The 12,321-nt window shown below is 42.3% G+C and overlaps 1 protein-coding gene across 2 annotated transcripts in view; it reads left to right on the top strand.

Annotated features, from left to right (window-relative positions):
- The window catches only part of LOC127856016 (uncharacterized), a 37,747-nt gene that overhangs the window by 4,937 nt on the left and 20,489 nt on the right, over positions 1–12,321 (top strand). For both annotated transcript variants that reach the window (XM_052391981.1, XM_052391982.1), the window contains exon 2: positions 11,187–11,302. In XM_052391981.1, the coding sequence (XP_052247941.1) occupies positions 11,187–11,302 (116 nt within the window). The remainder of the gene's footprint in view (positions 1–11,186; positions 11,303–12,321) is intronic.

Here is a 12,321-nt window from a genome sequence, read left to right as displayed (position 1 = left end):
ACAGCTCAGATTAGCGGACTATACGGCCCAGATTAGCAGACTATACAGCCCAGATTAGCGGACTATACGGCCCAGATTAGCGGACTATACAGCCCAGATTAGCGGACCATACAGCCCAGATTAGCGGACCATACGGCCCAAATTAGCGGACCATACGGCCCAGATTAGCGGACCATACGGCCCAGATTAGCGGACTATACGGCCCAGATTAGCGGACTATACGGCCCAGATTAGCGGACTATACGGCCCAGATTAGTGGACCATACGGCCCAGATTAGTGGACCATACGGCCCAGATTAGTGGACCATACGGCCCAGATTAGTGGACCATACGGCCCAGATTAGCAGACCATACGGCCCAGATTAGTGGACCATATGGCCCAGATTAGCGGACCATACAGCCCAGATTAGCGGACTATACGGCCCAGATTAGCGGACTATACAGCCCAGATTAGCGGACTATACGGCCCAGATTAGCGGACTATACGGCCCAGATTAGTGGACCATACGGCCCAGATTAGTGGACCATACCGCCCAGATAAGTGGACCATACGGCCCAGATAAGTGGACCATACGGCCCAGATTAGCGGACTATACAGCCCAGATTAGCGGACCATACGGCCCAGATTAGCGGACTATACAGCCCAGATTAGCGGAACATACAGCCCAGATTAGCGGACCATACGGCCCAGATTAGCGGACTATACAGCCCAGATTAGCGGACTATACAGCCCAGATTAGCGGACCATACGGCCCAGATTAGCGGACTATACAGCCCAGATTAGCGGAACATACAGCCCAGATTAGCGGACCATACGGCCCAGATTAGCGGACTATACAGCCCAGATTAGCGGACCATACGGCCCAGTTTAGCGGACCATACGGCCCAGATTAGCGGACCATACCGCCCAGATAAGCGGACCATACGGCCCAGATTAGATGACCATACGGCCCAGATTAGCGGACCATACGTCCCAGAATAGCGGACCATACGGCCCAGATTAGTGGACCATACGGCCCAGATTAGTGGACCATACGGCCCAGATTAGTGGACCATACGGCCCAGATTAGTGGACCATACGGCCCAGATTAGCGGACCATACGGCCCAGATTAGCGGACCATACGGCCCAGATTAGCTGACCATACGGCCCAGATTAGCGGACCATACGGCCCAGATTAGCGGACCATACGGCCCAGATTAGTGGACCATACGGCCCAGATTAGTGGACCATACGGCCCAGATTAGCGGACCATACAGCCCAGATTAGTGGACCATACGGCCCAGATTAGCGAACTATACGGCCCAGATTAGCGGACCATACGGCCCATATTAGTGGACCATACGGCCCAGATTAGCGAACTATACGGCCCAGATTAGCGGACTATATGACCCAGATTAGTGGACCATACGGCCCAGATTAGTGGACCATACGGCCCAGATTAGCGGACCATACGGCCCAGATTAGCGTACCATACGGCCCAGATTAATGGACCATACGGCCCAGATTAGTGGACCATACGGCCCAGATTAGTGGACCATACGGCCCAGATTAGCGGACCATACGGCCCAGATTAGTGGACCATACGGCCCAGATTAGCGAACTATACGGCCCAGATTAGCGGACTATACGGCCCAGATTAGTGGACCATACGGCCCAGATTAGCGGACCATACGGCCCAGATTAGTGGACCATACGGCCCAGATTAGTGGACTATAAGGCCCAGATTAGTGGACCATACGGCCCAGATTAGCGGACCATACGGCCCAGATTAGTGGACCATACGGCCCAGATTAGCGGACTATACGGCCCAGATTAGCGGACTATACAGCCCAGATTAGCGGACCATACGGCCCAGATTAGCGGACTATACGGCCCAGATTAGTGGACCCTATGGCCCAGATTAGTGGACTATACGGCCCAGATTAGTGGACTATACGGCCCAGATTAGCGGACTATACAGCCCAGATTAGCGGACTATACAGCCCAGATTAGTGGACTATACGGCCCAGATTAGCGGACTATACAGCCCAGATTAGTGGACTATTCAGCCCAGATTAGCGGACTATACGGCCCAGATTAGTGGACTATACGGCCCAGATAAGTGGACCATACGGCCCAGATTAGTCGACCATACGGCCCAGATTAGTGGACCATACGGCCCAGATTAGTGGACCATACGGCCCAGATTAGCGGACTATACGGCCCTGATTAGTGGACTATTTGGCCCAGATTAACAGACTATACGGCCCAGATTAGCGGACTATACAGCCCAGATTAGTGGACCATACGGCCCAGATTAGTGGACTATACGGCCCAGATAAGCGGACTATACCGCCCAGATTAGCGGACTATACGGCCCAGGTTAGCGGACCATACCGCCCAAATTAGCGGACCATACCGCCCAGATATGCGGACTATACCGCCCAGATTAGTGGACTATACCGCCCAGATTAGCTGACTATATGGCCCAGGTTAGCAGACCATACCGCCAAGATTAGCTGACCATACGGCCCAGATAAGCGGACTATACCGCCCAGATTAGCGGACTATACGGCCCAGATTAGTGGACTATACGGCCCAGATTAGTGGACTATACGGCCCAGATTAGTGGACTATACGGCCCAGATTAGCGGACTATACGGCCCAGATTAGCGGACCATACCGCCCAGATTAGCGGACCATACGGCCCAGATTAGTGGACTATACGGCCCAGATTAGCGGACTATACGGCCCAGATTAGCTGACTATACCGCCCAGATTAGCGGACTATACGGCCCAGATTAGCGGACCATACCGCCCAGATTAGCGGACCATACGGCCCAGATTAGTGGACTATACGGCCCAGATTAGTGGACCATACGGCCCAGATTAGTGGACCATACGGCCCAGATTAGTGGACCATACGGCCCAGATTAGTGGACCATACGGCCCAGATTAGTGGACCATACGGCCCAGATTAGCGGACTATACGGCCCTGATTAGTGGACTATACGGCCCAGATTAGCGGACTATACGGCCCAGATTAGCGGACTATACAGCCCAGATTAGTGGACCATACGGCCCAGATTAGTGGACTATACGGCCCAGATTAGCTGACTATACGGCCCAGATTAGCGGACCATACAGCCCAGATTAGCGGACTATACGGCCCAGATTAGCGGACTATACAGCCCAGATTAGTGGACCATACGGCCCAGATTAGTGGACCATACGGCCCAGATTAGCGGACTATACGGCCAAGATTAGCTGACTATACGGCCCAGATTAGCGGACCATACAGCCCAGATTAGCGGACTATACGGCCCAGATTAGCGGACCATACGGCCCAGATTAGTGGACTATACGGCCCAGATAAGTGGACCATACGGCCCAGATTAGTCGACCATACGGCCCAGATTAGTGGACCATACGGCCCAGATTAGCGGACCATACGGCCCAGATTAGCGGACTATACGGCCCAGATTAGCGGACTATACGGCCCAGATTAGCGGACTATACGGCCCAGATTAGCGGACTATACAGCCCAGATTAGCCGACCATACGGCCCAGATTAGTGGACTATACGGCCCAGATTAGCTGACTATACGGCCCAGGTTAGCGGACCATACCGCCCAGATTAGCGGACCATACGGCCCAGATAAGCGGACTATACCGCCCAGATTAGCGGACTATACGGCCCAGGTTAGCGGACCATACCGCCCAAATTAGCGGACCATACCGCCCAGATATGCGGACTATACCGCCCAGATTAGTGGACTATACCGCCCAGATTAGCTGACTATATGGCCCAGGTTAGCGGACCATACCGCCCAGATTAGCGGACCATACGGCCCAGATAAGCGGACTATACCGCCCAGATTAGCGGACTATACGGCCCAGATTAGTGGACTATACGGCCCAGATTAGTGGACTATACGGCCCAGATTAGTGGACTATACGGCCCAGATTAGCGGACTATACGGCCCAGATTAGCGGACCATACCGCCCAGATTAGCGGACCATACGGCCCAGATTAGTGGACTATACGGCCCAGATTAGCGGACTATACGGCCCAGATTAGCTGACTATACCGCCCAGATTAGCGGACTATACGGCCCAGATTAGCAGACCATACCGCCCAGATTAGCGGACCATACGGCCCAGATTAGTGGACTATACGGCCCAGATTAGTGGACCATACGGCCCAGATTAGTGGACCATACGGCCCAGATTAGTGGACCATACGGCCCAGATTAGTGGACCATACGGCCCAGATTAGTGGACCATACGGCCCAGATTAGCGGACTATACGGCCCTGATTAGTGGACTATACGGCCCAGATTAGCGGACTATACGGCCCAGATTAGCGGACTATACAGCCCAGATTAGTGGACCATACGGCCCAGATTAGTGGACTATACGGCCCAGATTAGCTGACTATACGGCCCAGATTAGCGGACCATACAGCCCAGATTAGCGGACTATACGGCCCAGATTAGCGGACTATACAGCCCAGATTAGTGGACCATACGGCCCAGATTAGTGGACCATACGGCCCAGATTAGCGGACTATACGGCCAAGATTAGCTGACTATACGTCCCAGATTAGCGGACCATACAGCCCAGATTAGCGGACTATACGGCCCAGATTAGCGGACCATACGGCCCAGATTAGCTGACTATACGGCCCAGATTACAGACTATACGGCCCAGATTAGCGGACCATACGGCCCAGATTAGTGGACCATACGGCCCAGATTAGTGGACCATACGGCCCAGATTAGTGGACCATACGGCCCAGATTAGCGGACCATACAGCCCAGATTAGTGGACCATAAGGCCCAGATTAGTGGACCATACGGCCCAGATTAGTGGACCATACGGCCCAGATTAGTGGACCATATGGCCCAGATTAGCGGACCATACGGCCCAGATTAGCGAACCATACGGCCCAGATTAGTAGACCATACGGCCCAGATTAGCAGACCATACGGCCCTGATTAGCGGATCATACGGTCCAGATTAGTGGACCATACGGTCCAGATTAGCGGACCATACGGAACATGCCATTGACCATACGGCCCAGATTAGCGGACCATACGGAACTTGCCATGGACCATACGGCCCAGAGCATACGGCCCAGATTAGCGGACTATAAGGCCCAGATTAGCGGACTATACGGCCCAGATTAGGGGACTATAGCTTAGTATGCTGTGATACTATACATGTGTTAAAACTAAAAAACGGGAAATGAAACGTTTGTGTTCATGGTTATTTTAATCAAATTATTCATATTCTCAGATTTGTTACTCATTTTAATTGTGTCATCAATTCTTCATTAAAACAGTATGCATTCATGGATAAAATCGATTTTTATAAAATTTGACATTTATACTTATTAAATTAATAGATGCAGCTTGGTGATCACGTTAATTAAAATTTCTTACATCACTAAATTTTTTTACAAAAAATACACATCTCTCCTCAAAAATAAATGCAAACAACACATGTTTATCAATGTATCTTTATAAAGTTTTAAAAGTTTTATAAAGATACGTTTTATACCAGTAACGTATTTAATACATGTTATATAAGTTTAGCAGTCAAACCTATATTTTGAAATGTCAATACGGGTATAACACTCGCATTATTGACTCGTATATTTGCATCTCGAATACTCCCTATTTATGACACTTACTGATTGGTGTTATCTATTTCAGTTTTTTGACAATAAACCATAATTGATTAACACGTCTGTAATTACCGTTTAAAGGTTAAGTGCGACGATCGTTATTATTGTAGACAACATCGGCATATGTTTGCATCTCAAGTACGCCCATTTATGACACATATTGTTTGATGTTAATAATTTCACTAATTGATTATTGATGTGTCATAAAAGACTCAGAATTTTTATGTGTGTTAAATTGTAATGTATTGATAACAATAATTTGCAATAACACAAAATAGTCAAGAAAAATTAAGCATTGAAGACAAATTTCATAAAATGCAGCAAAGACAAATAAGCGCCCGAGACGATTGTGGCGAAGATATTTCAATGTTCAAATTTAAACGAGTATTTTGTCATCAATGGCATATTACAGTTATTTAATATTTTAATTAATTTATTGATAAAATATTGAAAGAAGTGGAACACGAAATGAATATTAATATAATCAAAAAGTATTTTGTCATTAATGTCATAACAGATACTTTAATATTTTAATTTATTTATTGATAAAATATTGAAAGAAGTGGAACACGAAATAAATATTAATATAATAAAAAAGTATTTTGTCATCAATGTCTTTACAGATACTTTAATATTTTAATTTATTTATTGATAAAATATTGAAAGAAGTGGAACACGTAATGAATATTAATTCAGGCATGTTCCGTATGGTCCGCAAATCTGGGCCGTATAGTCCGCAAATCTGGGCCATATAGTCCACTAATCTGGGCTGTATAGTCTGGTCTATATAGTCCGCAAATGTTCAAATTTCAACAATTATATTATCATTAGTGTTATTACAGCAACTTTTAATATTTATTAAATTTATTGATACAAAATTGAAGGAAGTGGAACACGAAATAAATATTAATATAGACATGGTCCGTACAGTCCGCAACTCGGGACCGTATGGTCCGCAAATGTTCAAATTTAAACAACAATGTTGTCATTAATATAATTTCAGCAACTTTTAATATTTTATTAAATTAATCGACACAATATTGAAAGAGTGGGACACGAAATGAATATTAATTCTGACATGTTCCGTAGGGTCCAAAACTCTGAGCCGTATGGTTCGCAAATGTTCAAAATTTAAACAAGAATGTAGTCATGAATGTCATTACATCAACTTTAATATTTTATAAAATGTATTAATACATTATAAGGAAGTGGAACACTTAATAAATATTAATTCACACATAATTTGTATGGTCCGCAAATCAGGGCAGTATATTCCGCAAATCTGGGCTGTATGGTCCGGTAATCTGGGCCGTATGGTCTGCTAATCTGGGCCGTATGGTCCGCTTATCTGGGCCATATGGTCCATGGTCCGTATCGTCCCTTATTCAGAGATTAGAGCATGGTTAATTTTTAGCTCGAATATTATATATGAAATATATATAGTGGAGCTATCCTACTCACCCCTGCGTCTGAGTTAGCGTGCAAATGTTAAAGTTTTCGTACTACCCCAAATATTTTCTTTGTCCCTTGACATATTGCTTTCATATTTCGCATACTTGTTTACCAACATGACCCCAACCTATAAACAAGAGCAGACAACTCTATCAAGCATTTTGTCATAATTATGGCCCCTTTTCCACTTAGAATATGCAGCCAATGTTAAAGTTTTGGTACTACCCCATTTATTTTCATTGTCCCTCGACATATTGCTTTCATATTTTGCATACTTGTTTATTAACATCACCCCAACCTATAAACAAGAGCAGACAACTCTATCAAGCATTTTGTCATAATTATTGCCCCTTTTATACTTAGAATATGCATATTATTGATAAATCTATGTTAAAGTTTGCATACTACCCCAAATATTTCCTATATCCTTTGACATATTGCTTTTATATGTGCATACTTTTTTACCAACATGACCCCAACCTATAAACAAGAGCAGACCACTGTATCAAGCATTTTGACATAATTATGGCCCCTTTTACACTTAGATAATTGAACATTTTAATGATCACATTTTATTATTAGTTTGACAAAACAACACTTACCTGAATACCACAATAGTGTTTTTCCTAGGCCATTTTAGCGTGGCGAAAAGCCAAGCCGCCCTCCCGGATCGCCACTCTGCCCTTTTCAATGGCAAATTTCGCCACGTGCCCTTTTTATCAAAGGCAAATTTCACCACGCGCCCTTACCAATAACATCTTTATTGCCTTATGATCTAACTTGGTCCGCAAAATCAGCTTCCTTGATTGTCTGTGAAGCTCCGACTGTGCTTGATTTACTAGAGAGACGTCAACGTCTAATCGACTATATAAATTGAGCATATTTAATCTATTTAAGTGCTCGATTTATTGGTAGGTCTTACTGACTGCTCCAAAGCTGTGAATTAGTCATGCATGAATAACCTCGTGTCAGTATCAATCGATAATGCCGAAGGCTATGTTATACCAAGCGCACTTTTCGGTCGGCAATGTGTATTACTCCACGACAAAATCATTACTTCGGAGACTTTTGATGAAAAACTCGATGTTATTCTGGTGGCAATTGTGCATTGCATGCATTATTCAGTTATATCAAAACATATATTTTTACGCATAATTACATTTAAAATCACAAACAAATTTATTCTTTATCATTTTCATCTTTAAGATAATTAGATCTAATTATTGAAATAATTACTGAGACGTATACTAATTTTAACAAAATGCGAATCGCATATACGATTTAACGTTGCTATGCGCACCTGTCGATTACATCATTTGACATTTTATCAACATGGCGGACTATACAGAATTAAATTGTGACTCGGCAAAAATGGCAAATAACGTCGTAAACGATCGAATTAACGATGGAGATTATACATTAAGAAGGAATTGATGAAATGTCTGTGATAATCAACGATGCATAAAAATGTTTTAGAAAGCAACAACATTATTTATATGTAATCTACTCGGTGGATGTATGTCACAGAAATGAGTGTTTGCATATTGTTAGCGATCAATTTACTCGCAATGTTATTTTAAACATCTGTCAAGATTATTGTTAGAAAATGGGATGAGACAAACATGGTTTCATTTATATGTTAGTGGATCTGTGTATAATCAGATTCATATGCATATATTGCTTTATTATGTTTGTCGTGCTGTACAGTTTATTGAAACAGCATGGAACTTAAATGTACATTGCAAGGTAAATATATTAATATAAATCATAGTAAGTTAAATACATCTATTACCATTAAATGTGCTTGTTTTTTTCCACAACTGCCTCTGATGCGATTACATGTTTCTCCCTAATTCAGGTATTCACGGAACGTTTTTGCCCTTTTTTGCCTAAACTGCGCGCTAAAATGCCCTTTTTGAAAGTAATGCGCCATGCCCCTTTGCCCTCCTGGGAAAAACACTACACAATGGATTCCACCCAAACAATACCCCACGCCCCTACCCAGAATCCCTCCCTTAAACATAAAACATCATCAAATAAATTACCACACCCCACATTATACCCCCTCTCATCCCCCACCCCCCTACTCCCCCTACCCCCCCCTACTGCCCTCCCCCCCCAAAAAAATATTTTTATTTTTTTAAACATCATCTTATAAATTACCACATCCCACATTATACCCCCTCTCGACCCCCCTACCCCCCCCCCCAAAAAAAAAATTTCTTCCTTTTTTATTTTTGAAAGATCGTCTAATAAATGACCACACCCCACATTATACCCCTCTCAACCCCCCCCCCCCCCCCCCCCCCTCCAAATTTTTTTAATTTTTATTTTTTTTTATTTTTGAAAGATCGTCTAATAAATGATTTAATTTGAACAATTTCCCCATGATGGCTTACGTTATACTGTCAAGCACTCGAATAGTCGCGCGCGCTGTCCTCTGACAGCTCTTGTTACTGTTTCCTCCCAAATAGCAAAACTACAACAAAAATGGCAAATCTGAAACAATTTTATTTTATTTTGTCAATTTACCAAAATGTGGAAAGGTCCCTTTTAAATCTTACATCTTTCGGGGAAACATCTAATAATTACATGTATCGTTATATTAACCAGTAAGAATGACAAAATTCATGGTAAACGAAAGATCCCATGAGGGATATAGGCATTATAGGCATTTGACAAAAGCTATTGAATTAATTTGTTGTTTAAATAACACACTTTTATTTTGAAGTTTGTAAGAACATTTTACATTTGCTATTTAAGTTAATCAACACAGAGATATAAAAGTATCAAGTGAAACAGTATAAAGCAAAATATAGAACTTTTGACAGCAATATTCATTATCCTTTAGTTGTCACACATGTCTGATGGTTTTTATAGAGTCTTTTATGCTCTAAGTTTGTTAGCGATGTGGCTAATTAAAGTTTGTAAAACAATAAAGACCCTTTACAAATAATAAACTACTTCTTTGATGGATAATATTTGCATGGAAAAACTGAATAATTAAAAGTGTATTTGAATGTTAATTGAGTAGCGACACAATTTTTTTTACTTCTTTTTGACTCTGCGTTAAGATATTTAACACGTTGCAATAAAATTTACATACCTGGTAAAATGTTCCAGATGAATGACTTAAATACTTGATTTTCTTTCATCATTTCCAATTAACATACATGTCCACATCATGTCTAAGATGATATTAAAAATTGAAAACTGACTTTGAAAAAAGGTATTGTTTGACATCTCTAGAAGTCTGATGAATGATTGAGTTACAGTTTGGACCGGCAACATCATACCTGATTTCATAGTGCAAATTTGACTTCTTGGTTAGAGACATGGATCTTTCATGTCACATTTCTTCTCTTCATGGCGAACATAAAACATAAATATTTAATTCCTAGACACATTTTTATTTTTGAATTTGGCCGAGATATCATACAAATTAATGTGTTTTGTCAAAGTTTCAGTAAGTTTGCGCATTTCTAATGGTAGTCAATGTCCCCGCTTCATATACTTACCACATTGAACTGAGGTCCCATTTAGGCTGTTACGCTAAAAAAAATGTTTTTGAATATGTTTAAACCATAACAGACAGGAAAATAGTACATATCAGTTATCTCAAACATTCAGTGTTAGAAGTTATAAAAAATCCAGCTTAGGCGTAAAGTGTCGTTCCAGATTAGCCTGAGCAGGTTTCGGATGCAAAAGAACGCGATATTTCCCAATCCAAAGGTACCCGGCCCCATTCCCCAAATGTGATATTTCCCAATCCAAAGCTACCCGGCCCCATTCCCCAAATGGTGAAAAATACACTGGGTATTTTAACCCTTTGAGCGCTGGAACCGGATTTTGAAGGCCTTTGCAAACAGTTTGGATCCAGATGAGACGCCACAGAACGTGGCGTCTCATCAGGATCCAAACTGTTTGCTATTCTGATAGTATTCTTTGAAAAAATAGAAGAAAATGCTTATTTTATAAATTCAGCAGACGACATTTTAGCAGAAGACAAATTTCCCAGCATGCAAAGGGTTAAGGGAATGATGACTCCATTGCTCTTTCAGTCTGACGATGGGGAAGAGAGGTTCACATTTCAGTATGGGCCGTGTAAAGGGGACCCAGGCTTCTGTAGGGAGATGGCAAAATTTCTGTCTTCAGAATATGGGCAAACTGTCGGCAGGTAATTGTATAATTTAACTGATTCCAGCTCAGAAGCAAAGGGAAAATCGCTAAATGCAACCAGCGTAAAACCAGAACAGTTTGCAAGTAGCTTACAGTCTGTTCATTTTGTATGCTGTATGCAGGTCAACCGTATGTTTGAACATATCAAAATAAATGAAAACTACACAAACCATTTACAGTAAGCACTTTATCAGTGATTTTTTTTGTTTCAAAGTTGGGCCATAATAGGGATCCATTCCCAATGATAAAAAAAATGTGTATATTTTCCCAAAATGGGATCTAACAATTCCCAATTGAATGTTTCCAAAAAACCACTGTTGAATACTATAAATCAATGGTGACATAATGGTACAAATCTTATACCAGACTTGAGGGATGACCTGATAATAGTAATGACCAGCGCCATTTAGTGCCTTTCTAAACATTGTAACTTAACTTCATGGATGACATAATGGTAACGTTGAATACTAAACTCCAGGGATAACATAATGGCTGGTATACTTTACTTAAGGGATGACATAATGGTAAAATAAACTACTAAACTTCACGGATGACAATATGGTAACAGTGGGGGCCGCCAAAGAATATTGAATACTAAATTTCAGGGATGATATAATGGATACCACTGATGCCACCCATTTAAACATTGTATACTAAACTCCATGGATGACATAATGCTAACTTTGTATACTAAACTCCATGGATGACATAATGCTTACTTTGTATACCAAACTCCATGGATGGCATAATGCTGACTTTGTATACCAAACTCCATGGATGACATAACGCTAACTTTGTATACCAAACTCCATGGATGGCATAACGCTAACTTTGTATACCAAACTCCAGGGATGACATAATGCTGACTTTGTATTCCAAACTGCAGGGATGACATAACGCTAACTTTGTTTACCAAACTCCAGAGATGACATGATGCTAACTTTGTATACCAAACTCCAGAGATGACATAATGCTAACTTTGTATACCAAACTCCAGAGATGACATAATGCTAACTT

Source organism: Dreissena polymorpha, chromosome 13 (assembly GCF_020536995.1).
Source record: "Dreissena polymorpha isolate Duluth1 chromosome 13, UMN_Dpol_1.0, whole genome shotgun sequence".
Taxonomy (NCBI): Eukaryota; Metazoa; Mollusca; class Bivalvia; order Myida; family Dreissenidae; genus Dreissena; species Dreissena polymorpha.
This window is presented reverse-complemented; position numbering and strand designations above follow the sequence as displayed.